The sequence below is a fragment of the Epinephelus fuscoguttatus genome, linkage group LG17, assembly GCF_011397635.1.
Source record: "Epinephelus fuscoguttatus linkage group LG17, E.fuscoguttatus.final_Chr_v1".
NCBI classification, from domain to species: Eukaryota; Metazoa; Chordata; class Actinopteri; order Perciformes; family Serranidae; genus Epinephelus; species Epinephelus fuscoguttatus.
Window position 1 is genome coordinate 41,481,030 of NC_064768.1, and position 25,136 is coordinate 41,506,165.

Sequence of the window (25,136 nt, forward strand, 5' to 3'; positions counted from 1 at the left end):
ACCCTCCAAAAAGCAAGTGGTTTACAGTAGCTTATCACTAATGGACTACACAAGAATGATTGTAATGTGCTAATGTACAAATGTTTCCTACTGAAAAACAAAGATTTACTTGGCTAATATTTGTAGTAGAAAATTAAAGCAAAAATCCCAAAACCCCAAACTCACACAATCAATCAATCAATCAATCAATCAATCAATCAATCAATCAATCAAATTGTATTTGTATAGCCCTTTACAATAACCAAATGGTACCCAAAGGGCTTCACAGCAAAGTCGTTAAACAATACATAGAAAATAATATATAAAACACAAGAAAGTGCTATAGTGCTGCAGGGTGATTAAAAGCCATTCAAAAAAAATCATAAAAGTCTCATTCTGTCTTTTCTCTAGGGCTTAAGGAACCTCAATCCTGTACCGTATCAAGCGGCATATTTTGGTCACAAGATACACATGGACCAAAATGAAAAGATGGCCATGTATGGAGTGACATATGTTGTGGCCATAGACAGCTATAGTGGCAAGATTGTGGCCAACTCCATAATGCCAGTGAAAAACAACCTGGTTATCTATGATGTGTACATCAAGTGTACAGGTGAGAGGGTGTGCTAACCTTCACAGATGAACAAAGCTATGTACTCTTTGAAAACATCTTCATTGATAGTTTTTAACAACTTTCCTTGAAAGTTATCTTTGGAATATGACTGGTCTTTCATGGTAATGATACAACATTGTGGCAAAGTTAAAGAAATTAAGATACTATTTTGGCCTTATACAGTTGTGTAGGAAAGAATAGGAATAAACTTGGAATGGACAGCTGATTTAAACAATGTGCAGCTCATTGTAATAAATAATGCCAGTGTTACTTAAGTCTTTTCCCTGTGGGCTTTTTATTATCTTTTGTAGGTAAATCCATATTATACATTTTTAATGAAGCATGACACAATTAAAGTATAAGAAAAAAGTTTGTATTTGGGTGGTATTATAAAGGATACATACTCTAAAGCAGCACTAATAGGCTGACCTACAGCCAGTTGATGGATCCATTGAAATATGAAATATGCCTTAAGTTGTGATAGGATGTGGAATTTGAGACAGTGCCTCATGACAGAATGGGCTGGTTAATTTTTTTTTTTTTTTTTCATCTTTCATTTCCGTTTTCATTGAGCAGGAATGCTGTTGTGACCTATGGTCTTTGGGACCAACTGAGGGTGGACCATGGAGGTGAATTTAACCTCTCGCTGTACATGCAGGAAAAACTGTCAGGGTACAGGTTTCGGCAAGACAGGGCTCCATATCAGCAGACAGCATCAACAAGGGTATTTAAAAAGTTTTCCTAGACATTATTTCTCTCGACATGTGTGTGGGTTTTTATCAGTACTTGGACAGTGGAGTGTCTGGATGGTTGTGTGTGTGTGCATATATAGCTCCTGTCTATCTGTATATGTTGCTAGATTATATCATACAGTGGTCATGAAATTATTTGCATTTCTTTTTCAGAGTTATTGTTTGCACTTGCAAACAAACGCGCATGAATGAAGAGCAGTAAAAGAAACTGTTTAAATGTGTAGGAAAGATCAAAAAGCCCAAAGGGCTAATAAACGACCCTCCCCTCTTAAATCTATAAATAACTATACTTGGCACCCCTCCTCCCCATACACACATGCACATACAGTTATCTGGCATTTTTTTTAAAAAAGATAATCTAGGAATATTTCCAAAAATGTGTTCAATTGACTGGACATGAATGTTGACCTAAAAACAACCATGTCAATGTTTTTGAATTCTTCTTTTCTGTTCTGTATTTTTACAGAACCACAGGATTGAACGTGTGTGGCCTGAAGTGAATAACAGAGTCACGTATCCACTGAAGGCAGCCTTGGTTCACCTGGTGGACCAAGAGCTTTTAGATATGGAGGACACCACAGTCCGATACTGTGTGTCCAACCTGACCTGTCAGGTTGCCGGCATCGGACTCAAACGGTTCATTGAAGCTTGGAACTGTCACACGGTTTCAGGTATATGATCTGTTTCAACAGTCATATTCCCAACACAAAAAAATTCACTGATCAGGAAGCTAGCTATGAGGATTACTTTCCCCTTGGTAACACCTGGCAGCTTACCCTGCTGCTTTCTCAGGTCCCACTGAGCATTTTCAAATTCAAAATGTGTAAAGTAAATCATGTGCAAGTAATTAAATTTTATAGCATGTCATATTCTCATAAATTAAAACAAAATAACCAGTCTTGTGAAATTTAGGAACATTTAAAAACTTAATCAATAGATTTATTTACATAATAACTGATAAACTAGCGCATTGTTTTTAGCTGCATATCTTTTGCATGTCATGATTTCCTGCTCTGTGAAACATTCACATGAATTGGATATTAAATGACTTAGGCAGCTGACAACACTACTGTGGAATTTCAGTTGCCTGATGGCCAAATCAGATATATACAGACAGAAGGCTTATGTCATTAAGTAGGCTTTAACTATACTGATCCTGTGATATTGACAGTACAATAGAAGAGAAATAAACTGACTCAACAATCCCTTTGTCTTTCATAAGGAAGAGGGATTCCAGATGTCCTGGCCGAGGGCGGATGCCAGGTGAAGTTGCCTGAGGAACTTCTGCCAGGTTCAGCAGAGGCTGCTGACCTCTACCTGCAGGACAGGGGGGCAAACCTGACCAGGGAGTCAGTGTTTGGGACCAATCCCTTTCAGTCCCCGGAGGAGCAGCAAAATGCAGAAGAACGTTTCACTACAGTATACTCAGACATGGAAGGTCTTTTTGATAGTGCTGTGAACCAACAGCCTCGCCCCTTCCAGGAAGTTAATGGAGCTGATCTCCGTTTCACGGAGACAGCATGTCTAGAGGGAGATCCAATGAGGAAACCTGTGGAAAATATTATTTTGTTCATTGTTAATTTTAGTGGTTATTTTGGTTAAGTCTGTTAAGTTTGGTTTTGTTCATGTTCTGTTGATTGTGGTTTTAATAAATGGTAATTTGTACTCTTTTGTTTACTGAGTACTCCTTTGTTTCCCTAAGTGGTGCGTTTGGGTTCAAGTGCTGGTTCTATTAGTTCAACACATCCCATGCAGACATGCATACAGTTTTGTTTAAACACATTCAAACCATTGAAATGATACTCAGCTTTATCAATACACCTGCAACCTTTTGGCTGATTTAAAATTGGCACAATGTGAGGTAACATTACAGTGTCAGACATGCCCACTTTAACGGTATGTTAGGGTGCATTTTACTGTAATTTCCACTGATCCAGATATGGCCCCAACCGTGAGGAGGACCACCACATCCATCCAAACTGATGAAGACCTTCTACCACTCTTGTATCGAGAGCCTTCTGTCATACTGTATCACAGTATGGTATGAGACCTGCACTGAGGCCAACATGAAGAGGCTTCATGGGATAATCAAAGCAGTGCAGAAGATTGTTGGGTGCCCCTCCCCTTGTGTCACACTCCATTGTGGTAGTAGTAGTCTATCACAACAACCTTTTCCACTCTGACTTCAACATCTGAGCGCCAATAAGGATGGGAGAACAGTGCAAATCGAACCCCAGTCCATAGTGTATGTAATACTTCCAGGGAAAGTACGCTATACTGTAGAGTAAGAACACCTCCCATGAAGAGTGAACCACCACAAATTGCTGTACAGAGATGAGAAAATAGCTCCTGCCATATGGTTTCTGTGTAATTAAATAATAAAAGTATTTAATAACTCTTTGAATGACTCATTATTGTCCATTTAAAGATGTATATTAGGCGTAGCTATAACATTGCTGTATTGTTTGTGTTTTGTCCGGGGATAACAATAGCCTACAAGATTTCCATGGATGTGCATTTGAAAGAGGTAAGTTTGCTTTAGATTCCTATGAGCCAATATCCATAATACAGATCAGTTTCTCCCAAATCATGAAGCTTGCCTGCTGATACGTAGCCTACACAAAACTGTCACAACTGCAAAGATCAAAAGCATTTGTTTATTTTGCACAGTAGTAGTAGGTTTGGGTTTTATTGAGCCGCATCATGAACACAGAGTCTGTGTTGAACCACATCTAGCCTACTATTCATGTAAAAAATGCGCCACCCTATGGCTAAACATCATCTGCACTTAAGTCATTAGTTCTCATTTTCAAATGATTAGCCTGTTATGATAATAATAATAATAATAATAATATACTAGTCTTGACTGTGGGTGATGGGGACCTCTGCTGGTGACTTTATGGATACTTAGGGAATAGGGTAAAGGTTTTCCACAAAATGCATTCACACATTCAGCTAAAATGATAATTATATAGACCTATTACGTTCTTCCAAAGAACCAGCTGTTATAGTTTCACAAAACTAAAATAAATGTGAACCATATGGTGTAGAAAGAGAACGGTAGTCTATAATATACGAAAAGAAGTTAGCACCAGCACGCTAAGCTCTTATTTTGACGGTGTTACACTTCACTTCCGCTTCCGGTCTGTCTGCTGTCTTATTCATAAATAAGAAACGAAAAACGAAAAAATTAATTTGCAAAAAGCAAATTTCGGCCGTTATTTGATTTTGTTTTTTTCCTTTTCTTGTTTTTTCATGCTGACAGCTAAAACCGTTTTTCCGTTTTTGTTTTAAAACGAAAAAAGGAAAAGGGGGCGCTATTTCCGTTTTTTCGTTTTGACAGAAAAACGGATTATACTTTGATACCCGGACCTTTTTTACTGTTTGATTTTTAAGTCATTTTTCCAATAATATATCTCCAGCTGAGTATATACAGTTTGGTTCATCCTCCAAATAAATAACCGAACTATAACAACACACTGGGTGAGGTTACATGATGGCTTCTCATTCAGAATGAAATAAATCTGAATGAAATCATTCAGAATTAAAGTTTTTCCAGGTAGTTTACATGGGAAATATTCATTCTGAATGTGGGTTTACATGGGAGATCACTTTAATCGGAAGGTTTCTGATTGGATAGGTGGCGGGGCGGCTGTTATGTGTACCGGAAGAAAACACTGTAGTCCTTGCTCCGGATAACAAGGTGCACACAATAAATAAAATAAGTTACACGAGCACATCTCCATACATCAATTCACCATCTGCTACAGAGCAGAGAACCCTCTGAAAACCCCAGACCTGCTGGAACGATTCCAGATCATCTGCTGCTTTGTAAAAACAGAAATCTACCATTATTCTGGCCTTGATCATTTTTTTACACAGAAAAACAACATCACGGTTCAGGGTCTCCTCCACCTTCCTCCTCCGGCTCACATACACCGCCATCTTGGCCTGTCCTAAAACAAAGTTTAAAACATGGCTTTTGTATTTGTGTTGGCGAGTGTAATTAAAACCACAAATAAAAACCTGCTTGTTAAAAACCTCTCCACATGTGGTAAAAACAGTTTGTAAAAACAGAAACAGCGTTAAAAGATGGTGACATTCATAAAAACAATGAAAGACAGTCTCTCTTTGGTCGCAGAAAGGACATTTGTCTTCCACAGATGTATTGATGATGGACACAAAGGAGTTTACAGCAACGATCCCGTGGAGGATCCTCCACTGGAGGTCCGCATGTTTTTTACCCAGTGGAGGTTTGTAAAGAGACCTCCATGAGGGTCTATTTTCTGGGTCCAGACCCAGATATCTCCTCCATGCAGTGTCAGTCCGCCCGTTCAGTCTGTTTTTATTTAATGTTTTTACCATCAGCCTGTAGAGGGTTTTCCCTGAGGCCCCCTCCAGGGAGGCAGAAGGTGCAGGTTCCAAAGAGGTCCAGAACAGTCTTTGTAGTCCGGTGCCAGGAAAATGGCAGGATAAGAGTCCTCACAATGCGGAGAAATAGTTCCATTTTTAAAACCATTTAAAAGCAGGCACTCATGTCCTGTTAGTTTTTGCCTCCAGTGGTCCAGTAGCTGTTTCGTTACCCTTGTGGACCTCAGTCCTAGCCGAGCAGCCAGTCCAGCAGGGTCCTCCAGCTGAGGTCCAGCCAGCTCCACCACTTGTCCCAACGTGGAGACTCCTGCCGTCAGCAGCAGTCTGCACAGCGTGGCCCCTCCCCAGCTGGGATTGTCCAGGACAGTTCCCCACAGGACGGGTTCCTTCAGGAGCCAGAACAGGGAGTCCGCCTGCTTCAGTCTCCATCTCCTCAGCAGGTTCCACACACTAAAAACACTCTTATAAAAACAGGGCAGAGATGATGTGCTCACAGTACTAGTGTTCATTAAAAACAGGTTAAAATCCAGCCCCAGGTTGTTAAAACGTTTCAGGATGCACTGGGCTAGAGGTCTCCACAGAGTGTCCTTTGGTCCAGTCAACAGTCTCTGTAGGAACTGGAGACGGAAGGCAGCACATCTGCTGACCAGATGGACCAGTGTCTACAGCCAGTGAGCTGGAGAGTTCCAAAACATCACGAATTAAAGTGACATTGTCATTATGAGCCTGCTGGGCACACAGTAAGTCTGGTCGGGGTGGATGATGGACGCCATCACCTCCCTCATTCTCAGGGCCAGAGCTTTGGACAGGATTTTATAATCCGTGCACAGCAGAGACACCGGCCTCCAGTTTTTCAGGTCTTGTAGGTCTCCCTTTTTAGGCAGCAGAGTTATCACGGCCGTCCTGCAGCTCAGAGGCAGTTTTTTGTTTTCAAACTGTTTGTCAGTACCTCGAGCAGGTCTGGCCCTATGTCGGTCCAGAAGGACTTGTAAAAATCAACGGGGAGGCCGTCTATCCCCGGAGCTCTGCCACTCTGCAGGCTCATCAGGGCCGAGGTCAGCTCCTGAAGAGTCAGGTCTGCCCCTAATTTGTGGTTTTTCTCTGTGCTTACCTTAGGGAGACCACTGAGGAAGCTGCTGTGCACATCTGGATTTGGTGTCCATTCACTCTTAAACAGGTCTTTGTAGAAATCGGCAGCACACTTCCTGATCTCAGATGAGTCTGACATCTCAGAGCCGCTGTCTGTACGTAAAGAGTGAATGATTTTCTGTTGTCCATTTTTCTGCTCCAACCCAAAGAAAAACTGAGAGGGAGCATCCATCGCTGAGATGTTCAGGAACCGAGACCTGACCAGAGCTCCCTGTGCTGTAACACCCAGCAGGTTGGCTATAGACGCCTTTTTGGATTTGAGGGAGTCTAAAAGCCCTCGATCTCCTGTAGACTCTGCTAAAGACTGCAGCTCTACTACCTCGGTCTCCAGGTCTCTCATAGACCAGGTTATGTCTCTAGTGACATTACGAGTGTGCTGTTGGCAAAGCTGCTTAATTTGGGCTTTGCCAAAATCCCACCACTGCTGAATACAGCTGAAGGCAGGTTTACTCTCCCTGTGGGATGCCCAAAAACACTTAAAAGCAGTTTTAAAAACCTGGTCATTTAAAAGGCTGGTGTTAAAATGCCAATAGGCGCTTTTAAAAGGTACATTTTTGATAAAAACAGAGCAGGAGAGGAGACAGTGATCAGTAAAACCCACAGGCTGAATGTGACATCTTTTAAAAATGTTCACATGGTGATTAAAACAATAAAAATGGTCCAATCTGGCCAGAGATAAAACATTTGCTCGTGAGTGACTCCAGGTGTACTGCCTATAGTCTCTGTTAAAAACCCTCCAGACATCAGGCAGCTCATGTGTCTCAATGAGCTGCCTGATTCTGTGGGACGAGGCAGGATGAGGCTCAGGATGATTCCTGTCCAGGTTGTGATCAACTGTACAGTTAAAATCACCCCCTAAAAACATAAAATCATCACTATTAAGAGTTCTAAAAGTATCAGATAAAATGTTTAAAAATGCCATCCTCTGCACACCATTGGTGGGAGCATAGACATTTAAAAACACCTTCTTCAACCTTTCAAACTGAGCTTTTACTTTTAATAAAACACCTGGAATGACTTCCTCCACCTCATAAGAAACGGGTAAAAACCTTCTGGAGAATAAAATCCCCCCCCCCCCCCCCTATTGCAGCTGGATTTGTGGCTTAAAATGACCCCCCCATTAAAAGCCCTCCTCCAGTCACTCTCGTTGTCAGCAGTACTGTGGGTCTCCTGTTAAAACATCACATCTACTCTCTTAAACATCTACGCTCTCTTAAAATCAGCCCTAGCTCCATTTACATTTAAAGTGCTGATTTTAAAATCACACATGGATAAAAGAGAGACAACAATTAAAAGACCAATCAGTAAAAAAGAGCAGCACCAGATGCTTTTAACAGTTGTCTTCATCAGTTATGATTTGTGCTTTCACTCTTAAAACCATTTTCTTTAACCTGTAAACCTCCTGTTCTGTGAGCACATCATCACCTCCTCTACCAGACTTCCTGGTCAGAGGTTTGGCTGACTGGTTGAAGAGTCTGAGGTCAGAGAAGTGGTCTCTGACCTCAGGCAGCCTGGCCCCTTTAGTTCTCTCCAGGAACGTTTTAATATCAGCAGGAGAGTAAAATGACTGAGAGTCCTGAGACTGGGAGGAGTCACTCTCTGCTGACGCTTTGGTCATCCTCCTGGTTTTTATACTATTTTGCACATATTCAGGGTTCTTTCTTTTCTGTGACATTTGTAACATTTCCTCATCAGACATATCTTCATCATTAATGATTCACATTCAATGGTTCACTGTTAAGAACAGATACACTTTCTTCAGCTGTCTCTGGCTGATTCTTATCGCTGTTTCCCAGGACACCTCTGTCAATCAATCAATCAATCAATCAATTTTATTTATACAGCCCAATATCACAAATCACAATTTGCCTCACAGGGCTTTACAGCGTACGACATCCCTCTGTCCTTATGACCCTCACAGCTGATCAGGAAAAACTCCCCAAAAAACCCTTTAACGGGGGAAAAACGTTAGAAACCTCAGGAAGAGCAACTGAGGAGGGATCCCTCTTCCAGGACGGACAGACGAGCAATAGATGTCGTACAGAACAGATCAGCATAACAAATTAACAGTAATCCACATGACACAATGAGACAGAGAGAGAGAGAGAGAGAGAGAGAGAGAGAGAGAGAGAGAGATGCAGGTAATGACAGTAGCTTACAACAACATTATTGAAAGTAATAATATTATAGTTATAGTTCTGGCTACTGTGGTACAATATGTTGAAAGTATGTATTAATACCTGGCAGTATACATGTGTGACAATAATCATATGTGTATAATAACAGTAGAAGTATGACTAATGACTAATGATGGCAGCAGCAGCAGCAGGAGGCATCTGGCAGGACCACGGCAGCAGCACAACCACACATAAAATCCTGACGAATTTCTTTACAATCCATTATACAGATCTTGTCATCAGTCACTTCATATAGTGAGGAATATCGTATCTTACCATGGGTTAGGCTTGCGTGTGTTTCTCCCTGTCTATCCACATTTGTAGTCCGGCTTTCAAGATGCAAATATCTCCATATTGTCCAGCTGACACTCCATCAGACGTTGTATGACAAGACCAGCCACCCAGACAACTGAGGCCTAATTATGCATACATGACAGGGCCATAGTCACCATATACATATACATCATGTTTCTGATGATTTTCTTTTCCCATAGGTGTAGCTAGATAGTTGTTTTGTTTATTGTTTTGACCTTGGTCCACCTGAGTTATTTTTGCATCACATCACTGTTAAACGAAGTAAATTTTTCACAGTAATATATAACTTGACTTTTAACTGAAATTCCCACTGTGAGCTGTCTGGTTTGGGGACCAGGGAGGGAATGGCCTTTCACACTTTTATGCTGCACTCCTGCTCCCCAAGATGGTGGCGTAACAATTAGTAAAACCTCTGTTTTGTTAATGTTAAGCTGCAGGTGATTTTGATGCATCCACTCTCTGATATCAATCAGGCAACCATGGAGGGGAGTAAGGCTGCTGCAGTCATGAGGAGTGATGAGTATGTACAGCTGGGTGTCATCAGCATAGCAGTGATAAGACATGTTATGTTTTTGCAGTGACCAGATAGAAGCATGTAGAGTGAAAAGATAACTGGACCCAAAATAGAACCTTGTGGCACTCCACGAGTGATGTGAGCCAAGGAGGATGAGGAGCTGGCAAGCGTTACAGAGTAAGTTCTGTTAGACAAAAAGAACTTGAACCAGATAAAAGCAGGACCTGATACAACTACAAACCTCTCAGGCAGTTTTAGAGAACTTCATGATGTATTGTATCGAAGGCCACACTGATATCCAGAAGAACTAAAATAGAACAGAGCCCTGCATCTGCATTTAAAAGAAGATCATTAGTCACTTTAAGGAGAGCTGTCTCTGCACTGTGTGTAAAACAAAAGCCTGATGGGAATTTATCTGACGGTCTATTGTCATGTCAAGAAGCTGTTAAACTGACTTTTTTTCTATAACCTTTTATAAAAAGGCAGTTTTGAAATAGGCCTGTTGTTGGCTGGATAGACAGGGCCAAGGTTAGATTTCTTAAAGAGAGGCTGTACAACAGCATATTCAAAACTCGACAGAAGGTTTCCAGTGACTAATGAGCATTTATAATAGAAACAATGGAGGTACCCAGAGCATGGAAAACCTCTTTAAAAGATGTGTTGGGATTACATCTAAAACACAAAATGTGGATATCATGCCTCTCGCTGTTTGTTTAAAAACAGATGATGAGAGGAAGTCAAAAAATACCAGACTACCATATAAATATTTACATATGTGAGGCAACACTGTCAGCCAGAGAGGAGTAGAGAGGAGGAGTGTGGCTGACTCCAGTTGACTGACTCTGTGTGTTTGCATATGTGTCCTGCCTCTCTGCTCCCAGCCGTTAAGAGGCCAGTGTTGATCAGTGGCTGTCCAGGCCTTTCACAGCCACTGACACGCCGGCAGCACAATGATGATGTCACTGATTCTACTGCTGGCCACCCTGGGGCTCCTTGTTCAGGGTGAGACTCTCTTCTGTCTGAAAACTTTGCTTCAGGATGCAACCAGGTTCACCACAATGATGTTCTGCTCTGATGGAGAAACACTGAAACAAGCAGCATTTACCTTCTTCCATCTATTCTCCATGTTAAAGAAATGAGACTCTTCTGTTTGGATGTTGATCATCTTTCTCCACGCTGGATCTGTCTCAATAACCCTTCTCCTCTTTGTCATGTTTTCAGATTCATCAGGAGAAATCATCCTGACTCAGTCTCCTGGATCTCAGACTGTTGCTCCAGGACAAACTGTCTCCATCAGGTGTAAAACCAGTTCAGATGTTTATGGCAATCTCCAATGGTACCTTCAGAAACCTGGAGAAGCTCCTAAACTCCTGATTTATGGAGCTGCAAACCGTCAGTCTGGAGTTTCAGATCGTTTTAGTGGAAGTGGATATGGGACTGACTTCACTCTGAGCATCAGAGCAGTTCAGGCTGAAGATTCGGGAGTTTATTACTGCAAGCAGATTGGCAGCTACCCGTTCACACAGTGATACAACGTTGTACAAAAACCTCCCTCAGCTGGAGAGGAACTGATCAGACTCAACAGCTGCACTGAAACTAAAACAACACAAGTTTTACTCAGAACAAAAAAAGTAGTTAAGAATAATTGACTTAGAACATTTATTATCTAAATATACTGTGTATAAAACACTATGTATATTTTAGTTATTCAGGCTTTTAACATTCTGCTGCACATCAAAGCTAAACTCTGTTGAATAATGATTTCAGTCCTTTGATAAATTTAATTCATAAAGTACGATAACACATGAACACTAAAACTGTGAATATTATTTATTTTAAATCTTACCATTTTTCATTGGATCTTGAACAAATGTTTTATTTAAATAGATTACAGTGTTTAATGTCAATAATTACTTTCATGTTTTTTAATTACTAATTATGTATATAACATAATTCAGCCATTTTGTGTGTTTTGTATTCCAGTAAAAACATGTATTTTATAATTAACAACAAAAATGATTAATGGAGTATGTAAATCAGTCACATTTCAATTCTGTCCTTTTGTCATCTCTTTATTTCTCTTTGTGGTTCTTCAGCAGAAACAGGATGGAAATATTTGCTAGTTTAAATTTCTAGATCAAACTCATTTTATTTCTCTCTATGCAGACGATATACTGCTATTTATTTCAGATTTAACAAACACTTTTCTGACTTTTGTAGTTTAATTCAAATAATAATGCATGTTCTTTGGAGACACCTGAAGTTATTACAATATTACAGTCCTTACTATAAAGACACTTCAGTAATGAGAGCTGATTGGAGGATTTATCATTGAAATGTTCCTACCATGGGTTTTGTTCCAAAGGTTTATTATTACAGACAAATCTGTAATGACTATAGCAGAATAAGTTTTACAGTCATGAAGGCATTCATATCCATTGTGACAACAGATGATGGACTTATACTACTACCATCACTGTTTGTACTAATCAAACAATAATGAGGAGTTTTGTCTGAGTTTATGAACTCTTAAAATGTTCAGTAAAAATAGACCTATATCATATATTCTGAAACTTTCTTTCTGAATTCATCACAGAGAACTTACAGGATCTTTATCAGCTTATTTTTCCTCTGGATTTAATAAAGTTACTGTTACTATGAAGAGAAAATCATTCAGACACTTTGATCATAATAAAGATGAAAACAAGTGATTTGATGAACACGTCTTTATTATGTGGAAACAGTGAAATAATATTGAAACATTGCAACAAGCTGGTAAATATTGCTATTGAAAGATGTGAAATGAAAGACAGAGATAGTTCCAGAGTGCAGAGTGAGAGCAGTAGCAGAGTCAAACCAGTAGCAGAGTCCCAGTGAGTCAGGTCAGGACTGGGAACACTGGTCTCTCCTCAGTGTCTCTGAGAGCGGAGTCTGGGAGCCCTGGGTGGCCTCACAGGTCACAGAGCCCACCTTCCCCCACTGGTCTGCAGGGAGCCTCGGGTGCTGCTCCAGCTGTAGTGGCCGTCCTTCTCCAGCACCCGGGCTCCTGCTCTCCTCCCAGCTGCTGCTGCTGCTGCTGCTGCTGCCGTCCACCTTCCAGGCCAGACTCCAGTCTGAGGGAAGCCCTTGTTGGCCAGGCACATGAGCGTGGCCTTGCCCTGCTGCAGCTCCTCTCTGGAGGGGGGCAGCACCGTCAGGGTGGGACGGACATCACCTAGGAGACACCAATCAGCTTAGAGGACAGGGACCACACAGCTGTCAATCAAACACCAGACACTTGGACACCTTTACTGTGTGAGAGTGGATTTTCTCCTTGAAGGAGTTTCTGTCAGATGCTTTTTCTGCTCCACCAGTCACTCACTCACTCACACATTGTTTCACTTCCCTTTCAGAAACCTCTCATGCATATCAGCAGAGAAAGAGTCCTCATATGACCTGAGAGATATCAGACTACACTGGAAATAAAAGAATCACAGCTTCAATATCAACACTGAATAAATTTTCACTCATATATTCTTTAGTTCAAAGTCCTGGTACATTTATACAAACATATTTACAGTCCAAACTCTCAACAGGACAAAAGTCAATCAGATCCACTGTTAAAGGACATTATCAGCCAAAAATAATTCACCACCAAATTGAAATTGTTCATCAGACAGATTGAAAAATACAAATAGCATCAGAGAAGAGTCAACATTATTTCAAACTGAGGTTAAAAGACAATTTGAGCCATTTTACAAGATCAGAGATTTGGCAGCATTTCTGCTTCATTCTCAGGGTTTGAAATCATTTCAACTCAACTTCAAAACAGTTTTAAAGGCTGAATTTAAAACATGTATAAAGTGTGAGTGTTGTTCTTTAATCTTTCCTACAGTTTAAGTTGTTCACATTTCACAAATTCAACTGAATGTTTAAAGAGAAGTTCAGTGAAACTGCTTGAGTTCAACTTCAAGGTTAAAGAGGAGAAATGAACAATGAAAGTGATTGAGATCAGTCCAATGGAAACTTATATCTACTACAAATATTCAGACAGTGAAATTAAAACCTTAAGTGATTTAATATGTGTGCAGAAACTTACTTCCAACATCCAGTCTGGTTCCTCCACCAAAAGTCCACCACAGTGATACAAACTGATTGAGTCGTCGTACAAAAACCTCTGACTGTACAGAGACACGGCTCTCTGACTTTGAAGACAACAAACTCAACAACAACACTTCCTCTTTTGAAAAGAATTTACTATTTAACATTATAGTTATCAAACAGTGTCACAGTGTTTCAGAATTAATCACATTTTTACATCTTTATTGTTAAATTTGTCTGAAAGTAAAATTGATCCCTCTCACATTAAATGAAACCAGACAGAAGACGTTGTGAAAGAAAATCTTTCTGCAGTCATCAAAGCAAATCCACATGTAAATGATGAGTGACACATTCCTGATCAGTCCTCTGATAAATGTATTGATCCATTGATAAACAGCATCATCAGAGTAATCCAAGTCCCTGTTGGAGTCAGTCAGAGCATTTCCATAGAGAGCCACTTTGCATCAGCAGCACCATGCTCCAGTGCTCTGGGAGAGTTTATAGTCCTGAGAGTTGAACACTGGATGACTGACAGCTGTCCTTCATGACAACAGAAGCCACAGAAATCCTCCTCTCATCAAAAACATGACTTTGACCTCCGTCCTCATCTGGACTCTCCTCTGCTGCTGCTTCACAGGTAAAGTCCAGAGAATCAAACTCCTCTCCTCTATCAACATCCGTCCCTCTGAAATGAAGACCACAAAACCATGACGCTGCTTTATGTTTTTGTCTCTGTATCCTCAGAGTCCAGAGGTCAGGTCACAGTGACTCAGCCTGGAGCAGTGAGCTCTGCTCTGGGAGGCTCCGTCACCATCAGCTGTAGGACCAGTCAGCAGGTTTGGGGTTGTAGCAGTGCTTACTGTTTAAACTGGTATCAACAGAAACATGGAGAAACACCTAAACTGCTGATTCACAACACCAATGAGAGGATGTCAGGGATTCCAGATCGTTTTTCAGGCAGTGGATCAAACTCTGACTTCACTCTGACCATCAGTGGAGTTCAGGCTGAAGATGCAGCAGTTTACTACTGTCTGAGTTTTCATGTCATCAACAGTCAGTTTGTGTTCACACAGTGAAAAAGCATCGTACAAAAACCTCCCTCAGTCAGACTGAACAGAAACTGAAGTGACTGCTGCAGCTGGAAGCTACTGCAGAGACTGATACACTTCACTGAGGACACACACACACACACACACACACACACACACAACAATACTTTTCTTGAGTTTTACACAAAGACAAGTTTTGATTAATTAAAAAAAAATCTGTGTTATAATCGTTCTGAAACCATATTTCCAGGTTCGGAAAGATGTGACACCTGCAGACTGTTAGCTCTTATCTGTGGGTAAAAGACAAATTGTTAACTCTAAACAAAAGCTGTCCACATTTACATGACAGTCTGTGAGTAAAATGTTCAACCTACAAAGAGAGGCATATATAAAACTATTGAAACTTGTCAAATTTAAAACATTATTTGAATGAAAATGTTTCCATCCTCTTAAAATGTGAGATTACAATCTGATAGTGTGAGTCAAAACCAGAAGCAGCCTTACAATTCTGCTTAATTTGAAATGACCTTAAATAAGTTCAGATGACTCAAGGTGCTTACACTGTCAACAGTCAGAGTGTGTTCACACAGTGAAAAAGCGTCGTACAAAAACCTCCCTCAGTCAGACTGAACAGAAACTGTAGTGACTGCTGCAGCTGGAAGCTACTGCAGAGACTGATACACTTCACTGAGGACACACACACACACACACACACACACACACACACACACATAAGCACACAACATTTTTTGGTAGTTTTAAAGTAACAGAAGTTTTGATGAACTAAGAAAATCCTGTGTTATTAATCACTGTAAAACTATTTTTCACATTAGGAAAATGTGATGCCTGCAGACTGTTAGCTGTTATCAGTGGGTATAAGACAAACTGCTAATGTTAAACAAAGCTGTTCACATTAATATGACAGTCTGTGAGTAAATAGTTTTCCTCACCAGAAGAGTTACGTATGAAACAACACCATAATAAACCAGAATGAGGTTTTTCTGTGAATGAAAAAATTAGGAGCTGCATTTGTATAATTGTTTGAGATCTGATGACATGAATTGGAACAACCTTCAAATGTGAGTTAGTTTTTACTTACTTGAACATGTAAAAACTTCTTAAAGATCCAGCACTATCAGTCAAAGAAGCAGCTCCACAGTAGACCCCTGTATCATCTGCATAATATCAAACTTTGTCCATTGTTCGTTATCAACAGAAACAACCTGGAATCTATGGGAAATGTTTTTAAATCTTTATGAATCTTAAAGATTGATTAGTTAATGTAAGTACACATACATTCTGTAGCAGCAGGTATTTACTATGACCTTTTGTAACCCCAGACTAGGCTGAGCTCAGTACAACACTGACTTTAATAAAGTCTCTCAGGACATTAATCAGTGATTCCATCATTTTGGCACAACAGGGAGTTTTGTTAAAGGATGATACTTCCTGAAATCAGTGTGAACATTTAAAAAGTCCAGGGGAGGAGGTTCTTTGTAAACCTCAAGGACAGTATTTGTACTTAAATGTGGATGAGAGGTCCATCCATCAATTCAGAATCAACAACAGACAAAAAAGTCCATCAGGGGACACACAACATTTTTAGTATCAGTAGATTTTCTTTTTTAGATTTATTAAACCAGAAAAACTTCTGGAGATTAAAAATCTCTTTCCCAAGAGTGTCCTGGCAGAGACAGGCAGCAACACAAGTTACAGACGGACAACACTGAACAAAAATACAGAGTGAAAATGAACAGCTCTAAAACAAGCAATATAAAACACAAAATAGGATTACTACAAAGAAAAGCCAACAAGTATGTTTATGTATACGAGAAGTGTAGCATAAAAACACAAAAACAAAACTGACAAAAATCATGAGAAGCAGCAAAAGGGATTATTCCAGTAAATTACTGGAGGACAACAAGAATGATATCAAACAAACAAGGTTCGGAATGAGATCATCAAAAATAGAACTGGAAAAACAGAATAGTGACATGAACTTAGTTGCAGATGGATTTCATGATTTTTTTTTTTGGTGTTGGTCTTGGTCTGGCTAGAGAGATTGAAAGGAATGATTGTAGAGATGATGTTGAAAGTGATGACTTAATTGTAAATGAATCTATGTTTATAAGGGGAACAGATGAAAATGAAATCATTGAAATTGTGAAATCATTGAAGAGCAAGAAGTCAACAGATTGGAATGGTGTTGATATGTCTATGATCAAAAACATCATTGAGTGTGTGGTGAAACCTTTAACACATATCTGTAATCAATCCCTGAAGACTGGTATATTTCCTAAAAAAAGGGCATACCAATATACAAGACTGGAAATAGACACAATTTCTCAAATTACAGACCTGTCTCCTTACTGCCACAATTTTCAAAAATACTTGAAAAACTCTTCTATAGCAGACTGAATGATTTCATCACTAAACATAATGTACTATGTGATCAGCAATATGGATTTCGCGCTAACAGGACAATTTCACTTGCATTAATGGAATTTGTTGATGAAATAACAACTGCAATAGAGAAAAAAATAATATGCACTAGGAATATTTCTAGATCTCAAAAAAGCATTTGATACTGTCGAACATAACCTTTTATTAAAGAAAATACAGAGATATGGAGTCAGAGGGGTGGCACTTTCCTGGGTCAGCAGTTACCTGGAGAACAGGTATCAGTATGTGCAAATGAATAATGACTTTAAATCTCAACTTCAGAAGGTCACTTGTGGGGTTCCCCAGGGCTCAGTTTTGGGACCAATGTTATTTATCCTGTACATAAACAGTATAAGTAAGGTTTCCAAATTATTAAAAACTGTTGTTTTTGCTGATGATACAAATCTACTCTGTTGTGGTATGAACTTGGAACAACTTTTGGATACAGTCGAGAGGGAACTGAAATCTTTAAAGAGATGGTTTGATTATAATAAATTAACACTGAACCTGAGTAAAACGAAATTTATAATTTTTGGAAATCGATGAACAAACTCCATAAGAAAACTCATGATAAACAATGTTGAAATTGAAAGAGTGTCTGAAAACAAATTTCTTGGAATATTAACAGATAATAAATTGTGCTGGAAGCCACATATAAACTACATCAAAACCAAAATATCAAAGTCAGTTGCAATACTATTCAAAGTCAAAGATTTTTTGAATCAAACATTATAATACACCTTGTACTGCTCCTTTATTCTTCCATTCATAAGCTACTGTGTGGAAGTGTGGGGAAACATGTACAAAACAAACACAAATCCAATCTATATTCTTCAAAAAAGAGCCATAAGAATTGTAAATAAAACCATTTAAAGAGAAACAACAAACCCACTCTTTATCAAATCGAAAGCTCTAAAATTTAAAGATCTGGTTGACTTCAAAACAGCTCAAATCATGTATAAAGCTAAAAATAAATTATTACCTAACAGTATCCAAGTATGGTTTATGTTGCTTCCCAAAAAGAGAAGCAACATAAACCAGTTGTAATCGGTAAAAGTAAAATTATTTATTAAACAAGGTTTGGCAAACAGAAATTGTGAGGCAAAGCTAAAGGAAAAGGGCTGATGGATGCTGCTCAAATTAAAGAAACAAAGAGAACCAAAACTAGAGTACTAATAAGGAGACTAAGTAAATCAAAAGCAAAAACAAAATCGCTAATTAACTCTTGATTAGTTCAAAACATAACACAATTAGAACAGCACCCCTTAACCTAGTGTCTCTAAACAGAAGAAATGCCTATAAGTATTGTTAGTGCAATCAGTTATTGAAACTTATGTTCCCTAGCCCAGTCCTCTCTATCAAGTGCCTCATGTACTTCAAACATTCAAGTTAATGCCACATTAACATTTACAAAATTCAGGAGACACGTCTGGCAAGCTACCTGATTGATGAGCGGGCTGAGTCTTATATAGCCTTGCTCCTCAGCTGCAGCCTGGGGATTGGTGGAGCTGATGTGGTACTGTACCAATCCAAACGAAGGAGACGCGTCCAGGAGATGGAAGGTGGAGGGAAGGCACACCTCCTCAGCGTGAGCCAATCAGGTGCAGGGGTTCACACAGCCTGCTTAGCATGAAACACACAACTATAAACAAAGTTAAACTATGAGGCAGGGCACGCCACGCCTCCGTAACATAAATTTAGGTTCAACATAAAGTTTAAAGATAAAATATAGAAAGAAAAAAGCGGTAGGACTAGATAAGTTCACACTTCCTTCCTGCACCTTTTCAGACGTGAAATATGCAAATATGTTTCCGAGTTGTATTTCTTTGTTTGATTGTTTTTTTGTTTTTGTTTTTGTTTTTGTTTTCTTTGGTTTGTCTTTGTGACTTGCTGACTGGCTGACCTTTACTTTATGCAACTTGATTATTCATGTCTTTCATTTTTTTATTTCTTTATTATTATATTTTTATTTTTATTTTATTTTTTCTAACCAAAGCTTGTTTGTTTCTTTTAAACATGTCCGAATAAACATTTTTCTATTCTATTCTATTCTATTCTATTCTATTCTAAAAAAAAAAAGCAACTACACATGATTACAAAGACCAGCTAGGACACGCTCGACAGTGGAATACAGAAGATTGTGTACAAAAATCCTGCAACAGTGTTTTGAAATGGCCACAAAGAACCAATGAGTGCAGCTTTAAGTCCTTCTGCAGAAGATTCCACATATAAGGAGCTGCAGATATAAATGCCCACTTACCAAACTCTATACGAACCCAAGGTACAGACAATAAAAACATGCTGAGCAGGGCCATTTTCAACTTTTTGCTTAATGTACAGGCATAAATATGCTGGAAGTCAGCCAAGAGTAGCTCTGTAACAAGAAAATGCCAATGAAACAGTCTATGAAATTTTAAAGAGAGCCAGCCAACCCAAGCCTGCAGGATACAGTGATGAGTTTGGGGCCTACAGTTGGTTATGAATCTCAATGCATCTTGATGCACAAAGTCCAGAGCATGCAAACACTGTGTGGGTGCATTCATATTCATTATGTAAATTTCCACTGTTATGCGGATGATACACAGTTGTATTTATCTATGAAGCCAGAAGAAAGTAATCCATTAACCAAACTTCATAATTGCCTTAAAGACATAAAAACTTGGATGAGCACCAATTTCCTGATGTTAAATTCAGACAAAACTGAAGTTATTGTTCTTGGCCCCAAACAACTCAGAGACTCTTTATCTGATGACATAGTTTCTCTAGATGGCATTGCTCTGGCCTCTAGCACTACCGTAAGAAACCTCGGAGAGATATTTGATCAAGATTTGTCTTTTAATTCTCATTTAAAACAAACCTCACAGACTGCATTTTTTCATCTGCGTAATATTGTGAAAATTAGGCCTATCCTGACCCGAAAAGATGCAGAAAAATTGGTCCACGCTTTTGTTACCTCAAGGCTGGATTACTGTAACTCTCTATTATCAGGTAGCTCTAGTAAGTCCTTAAAAACTCTCCAGCTAATTCAGAATGCAGCAGCACGTGTACTAACAGGAACTAAGAAACAAGATCATATTTCTTCTGTTTTAGCTTCTCTGCACTGGCTCCCTGTAAAATCCAGAATTGAATTTAAAATCCTACTGTTAACTTATAAAGCTCTAAATGGTCAAGCTCCGTCATATCTTAGAGAGCTCATAGTGCCATATTATCCCACCAGAACACTGCGCTCTGAGAACGCAGGGTTACTCGTGGTCCCTAAAGTCTCCAAAAGTAGATCAGGAGCCAGAGCCTTTAGCTATCAGGCTCCTCTCCTGTGGAATCATCTTCCTGTTGTAGTCTGGGAGGCAGACATGACACTAACTCGGCTGTACTGCATGTCACTAACTCGGCTTCTTCTCCGGAGCCTTTGTGCTCCACTGTCTCTCAGATTAACTCATATCACAGCGGTGCCTGGACAGCGTGACGTGTGTGGTTGTGCTGCTGCCGTGGTCCTGCCAGATGCCTCCTGCTGCTGCTGCTGCCATCATTAGTCATTAGTCATACTTCTACTGTTATTATACACATATGACTATTGTCACACATGTATACTGCCAGATATTAATACATACTTTCAACATATTGTACCACAGTAGCCAGAACTATAACTATAATATTATTACTTTCATTAATGTTGTTGTAAGCTACTGTCATTACCGTCTGTCCTGCATCTCTCTCTGTCTCTGTCTCTCTCTCTCTATCTGTCTGACAGAGAGATGTCGTATGCTGTAAAGCCCTGTGAGGCAAATTGTGATTTGTGATATTGGGCTTTATAAATAAAATTGATTGATTGATTGATTGAAAGGCCTTTGACAGGTCACCAAATAGAACAACACAATGCAGACCACTATCCAAGGAATATACCATATTATTCATTCATTCATTCATCTTCTAACCGCTTCATCCTCTTGAGGGTCGCGGGGGGGTGGAGCCTATCCCAGCTACATCGGGCGAGAGGCAGGGTACACCCTGGACAGGTCGCCAGACTATCACAGGGCTGACACATAGAGACAGACAACCATTCACACTCACATTCACACCTATGGACAATTTAGAGTTATCAATTAACCTAGTCCCCAATCTGCATGTCTTTGGACTGTGGGAGGAAGCCGGAGTGCCCGGAGAGAACCCACGCTGACACGGGGAGAACATGCAAACTCCACACAGAAGGGCTCCCACGCCCGGGATCGAACCGGCAACCCTCTTGCTGTGAGGTGAGAGTGCTAACCACCACACCACCGTGCCGCCCATACCATATTATTATTATTATTTATTACTTTTGTGCACTTTTTTGCCTTTAATGGATAGGACAGTGTGTGAAATGGGGAGACAGAGAGAGAGAGAGAGCGGGGACTGACACACAGCAAAGGGTCGCAGGCCGGACTCGAACCCACTACCGCTGCAGCGAGGCAATGCCTCTGTATGTGGCGCACCAGCACTACTATCCACTACACTACCCATGCCCCAAACGTACCATATTATTGACAACTTTTAAGTGTTATGCTTTTTTTCAGAATCTAGATAGATAAAAAGATAAAATATCATTTACCTATAAAAAACTCTTTTATCTGCTCAGACACTTAAGATTCTAAAATTGTGGCTGGGGCTGAGAGTTTAGAGATGGGCCTGTAGTTGTTTAGCTGGGTTGGGTCACCAGTTTTTAATGGAAAAGAAGAAAAGCCGATTTCCAGATTAGAGGAACTTTGTTTAAAGACACGGGAGGATTAAAAATTTATGTTAAAGAGAAACAATAAAATCAGCTGTTAGAGTTAAAAAAGGAAGACTTAAGGTTATCAGGGCCTGCTGACTTGTTAACACCAAGCAGTGCAGGTAAACATTGTGGAATGAAAGGGTTGCTCAATAATCAGAGATGAATCAGAATAAATCGCATTGTTCAAATTACTTTTGGTTGAGGCGTGCAGCCTCAAACAAATCAGAAGAGGCAATAAAGTGTTCATTAATACAATTTAGCATTGTTGTTTTGTCACTTATAATTTTGGAGTCCTGTATAATACTACATGTGGGGTGACTTTCAACTGAATATTTCAATATCTAACCATGTCAGATTTCTTGGTTTATTGTTTATTTTGAAAAAGTCTGACATTTTTCCATTATAGAATTTCTAAATGGCTGGAGGCAAGGCAAGGCAAGTTTATTTGTAGAGCACAATTCGTACACAAAGTAATTCAAAGTGCTTTACAGAACAATACATTAAAATCACAATACAAAATAAAAACATAAATAATCATTATAAAATGAACTTTAAAAGAGAAGAGTGCAGATAAGATAAGATCCTTTCAGTCATATGCACAGTGAAATAGAGCTGTTTTGAGCCTAGATTTGAACATTGTCAGAGTAGAGGCCTGTCTCACATCTTCAGAAAGACTGTTCCAGATTTTAGCTGCATCAAACTGGAATCCTGATTCCTCATGTTTAGTCCTGACTCTGGGCACCAGCAGGAGGCCGGTCCCTGAGGTCCTCAGAGTCCGAGATGGTTCATATGGCACTAACATGTCAGAGATGTACTTTGTGTGCTAGGCCGTGGAGAGACTTGTACACAAGCAGAGCTGCTTTAAAGTCTATTCTCTGAGCCACAGGAAACCAGTGTAGAGACCTGAGCACAGCACTAATGTGCTCGTACTTCCTGGTTCTGGTCAGGACCCGAGCAGCAGCATTCTGGATGTACTGCAACTGTCTTACGGCCCGTTTGGAGAGGCCAGTGAGCAGGCCGTTACAGTAGTCTAACCTACTAGAGACAAATGCATGGATAAGTCTTTCCAAGTCAGGTTTAGACACTATACCTTTGATTTTGGCAATGTTTTTTAGATGGTAAAAAGCTGCTGATGTTATTGATTTGATGTGGCTGTTAAAGTTCAAGTCTGAGTCCATTATTACCCCGAGATTTCTAACCTGATTTGTAGGTTTAAGAGAGAGAGACTGGAGGTGACTGCTGACACTTTCTCTTTGTTTCAGTGGACCAAATACGATGACTTCAGTCTTGTCTGAATTTAGCTGGAGGAAGAAGAAAAAGATCAGATGACCATATAAATATGTAAATATGTGAGGAAACACTGTCAGCCAAAGTAAACAGCCTGATATGTTGAGGACAGCTCCAGTTGACTGACTCTGTGTGTTTGCATATGTGTCCTGCCTCTCTGCTCCCAGCCGTTAAGAGGCCAGTGTTGATCAGTGGCTGTCCAGGCCTTTCACAGCCACTGACACGCCGGCAGCACAATGATGATGTCACTGATTCTACTGCTGGCCACCCTGGGGCTCCTTGTTCAGGGTGAGACTCTCTTCTGTCTGAAAACTTTGCTTCAGGATGCAACCAGGTTCACCACAATGATGTTCTGCTCTGATGGAGAAACACTGAAACAAGCAGCATTTACCTTCTTCCATCTATTCTCCATGTTAAAGAAATGAGACTCTTCTGTTTGGATGTTGATCATCTTTCTGCAAGCTGGATCTGTCTCAATAACCCTTCTCCTCTTTGTCATGTTTTCAGATTCATCAGGAGAAATCATCCTGACTCAGTCTCCTGGAACTCAGACTGTTGCTCCAGGACAAACTCTCTCCATCAGGTGTAAAACCAGTACAGATGTAAATAACTGGCTCCACTGGTACCTTCAGAAACCTGGAGAAACTCCAAAACTCCTGATTTATGGAGCTACAACTCGTCAGTCTGGAGTTTCAGATCGTTTTAGTGGAAGTGGATCTGGGACTGACTTCACTCTGACCATCAGAGGAGTTCAGGCTGAAGATTCAGGAGTTTACTACTGTCAGCAGAGTAGCAGCACACCGTTCACACAGTGATACAACGTCGTACAAAAACCTCCCTCAGCTGGAGAGGAACTGATCTGACTCAACAGCTGCTGAACACAAGTTTTACTCAGAAAAAAAGTAGTTAAGAATAACTGACTTACAACATTTATAATCTAAATATACTGTATATAAAACACTATGTATATTTTAGTTATTCAGGGTTTTAACATTCTGCTGCACATCAAAGCTAAACTCTGTTGAAGAATGATTTCAGTCCTTTGATAAGTTTAATTCATAGAGTATGATAACACATGAACACTAAAACTGTGAATAGTGTTTATTTTAAATCTTACAATTTTTCATTTTATCTTGAACAAATGTTTTATTTAAATAGATTACAGTGTTTAATGTCAATAATTACTTTCATGTTTTTTAATTACTAATTATGTATATAACATAATTCAGCCATTTTGTGTGTTTTGTATTCCAGTAAAAACATGTATTTTATAATTAACAACAAAAATGATTAATGGAGTATGTAAATCAGTCACATTTCAATTCTGTCCTTTTGTCATCTCTTTATTTCTCTTTGTGGTTCTTCAGCAGAAACAGGATGGAAATATTTGCTAGTTTAAATTTCTAGATCAAACTCATTTTATTTCTCTCTATGCAGACGATATACTGCTATTTATTTCAGATTTAACAAACACTTTTCTGACTTTTGTAGTTTAATTCAAATAATAATGCATGTTCTTTGGAGACACCTGAAGTTATTACAATATTACAGTCCTTACTATAAAGACACTTCAGTAATGAGAGCTGATTGGAGGATTTATCATTGAAATGTTCCTACCATGGGTTTTGTTCCAAAGGTTTATTATTACAGACAAATCTGTA

At 39.6% G+C, this 25,136-nt stretch overlaps 1 protein-coding gene, 1 long non-coding RNA gene and 1 gene segment (V, D, J or C); all 3 read left to right on the forward strand.

Annotated features, from left to right (window-relative positions):
- LOC125904394 (uncharacterized) overlaps nt 1–25,136 on the forward strand; it is an 85,700-nt gene that overhangs the window by 26,551 nt on the left and 34,013 nt on the right. The window lies entirely within an intron of this gene.
- LOC125904941 (uncharacterized) lies at nt 462–2,046 on the forward strand. The gene is made up of 3 exons (XR_007451600.1): nt 462–592; nt 1,169–1,316; nt 1,811–2,046. It is a non-coding gene; the product is annotated as an uncharacterized LOC125904941 (long non-coding RNA).
- Nucleotides 10,697–12,752, forward strand: LOC125904926 (immunoglobulin kappa variable 3-15-like). The segment is given in 2 exon segments: nt 10,697–10,872; nt 11,092–12,752. Coding segments are annotated over 2 exon segments (360 nt in total).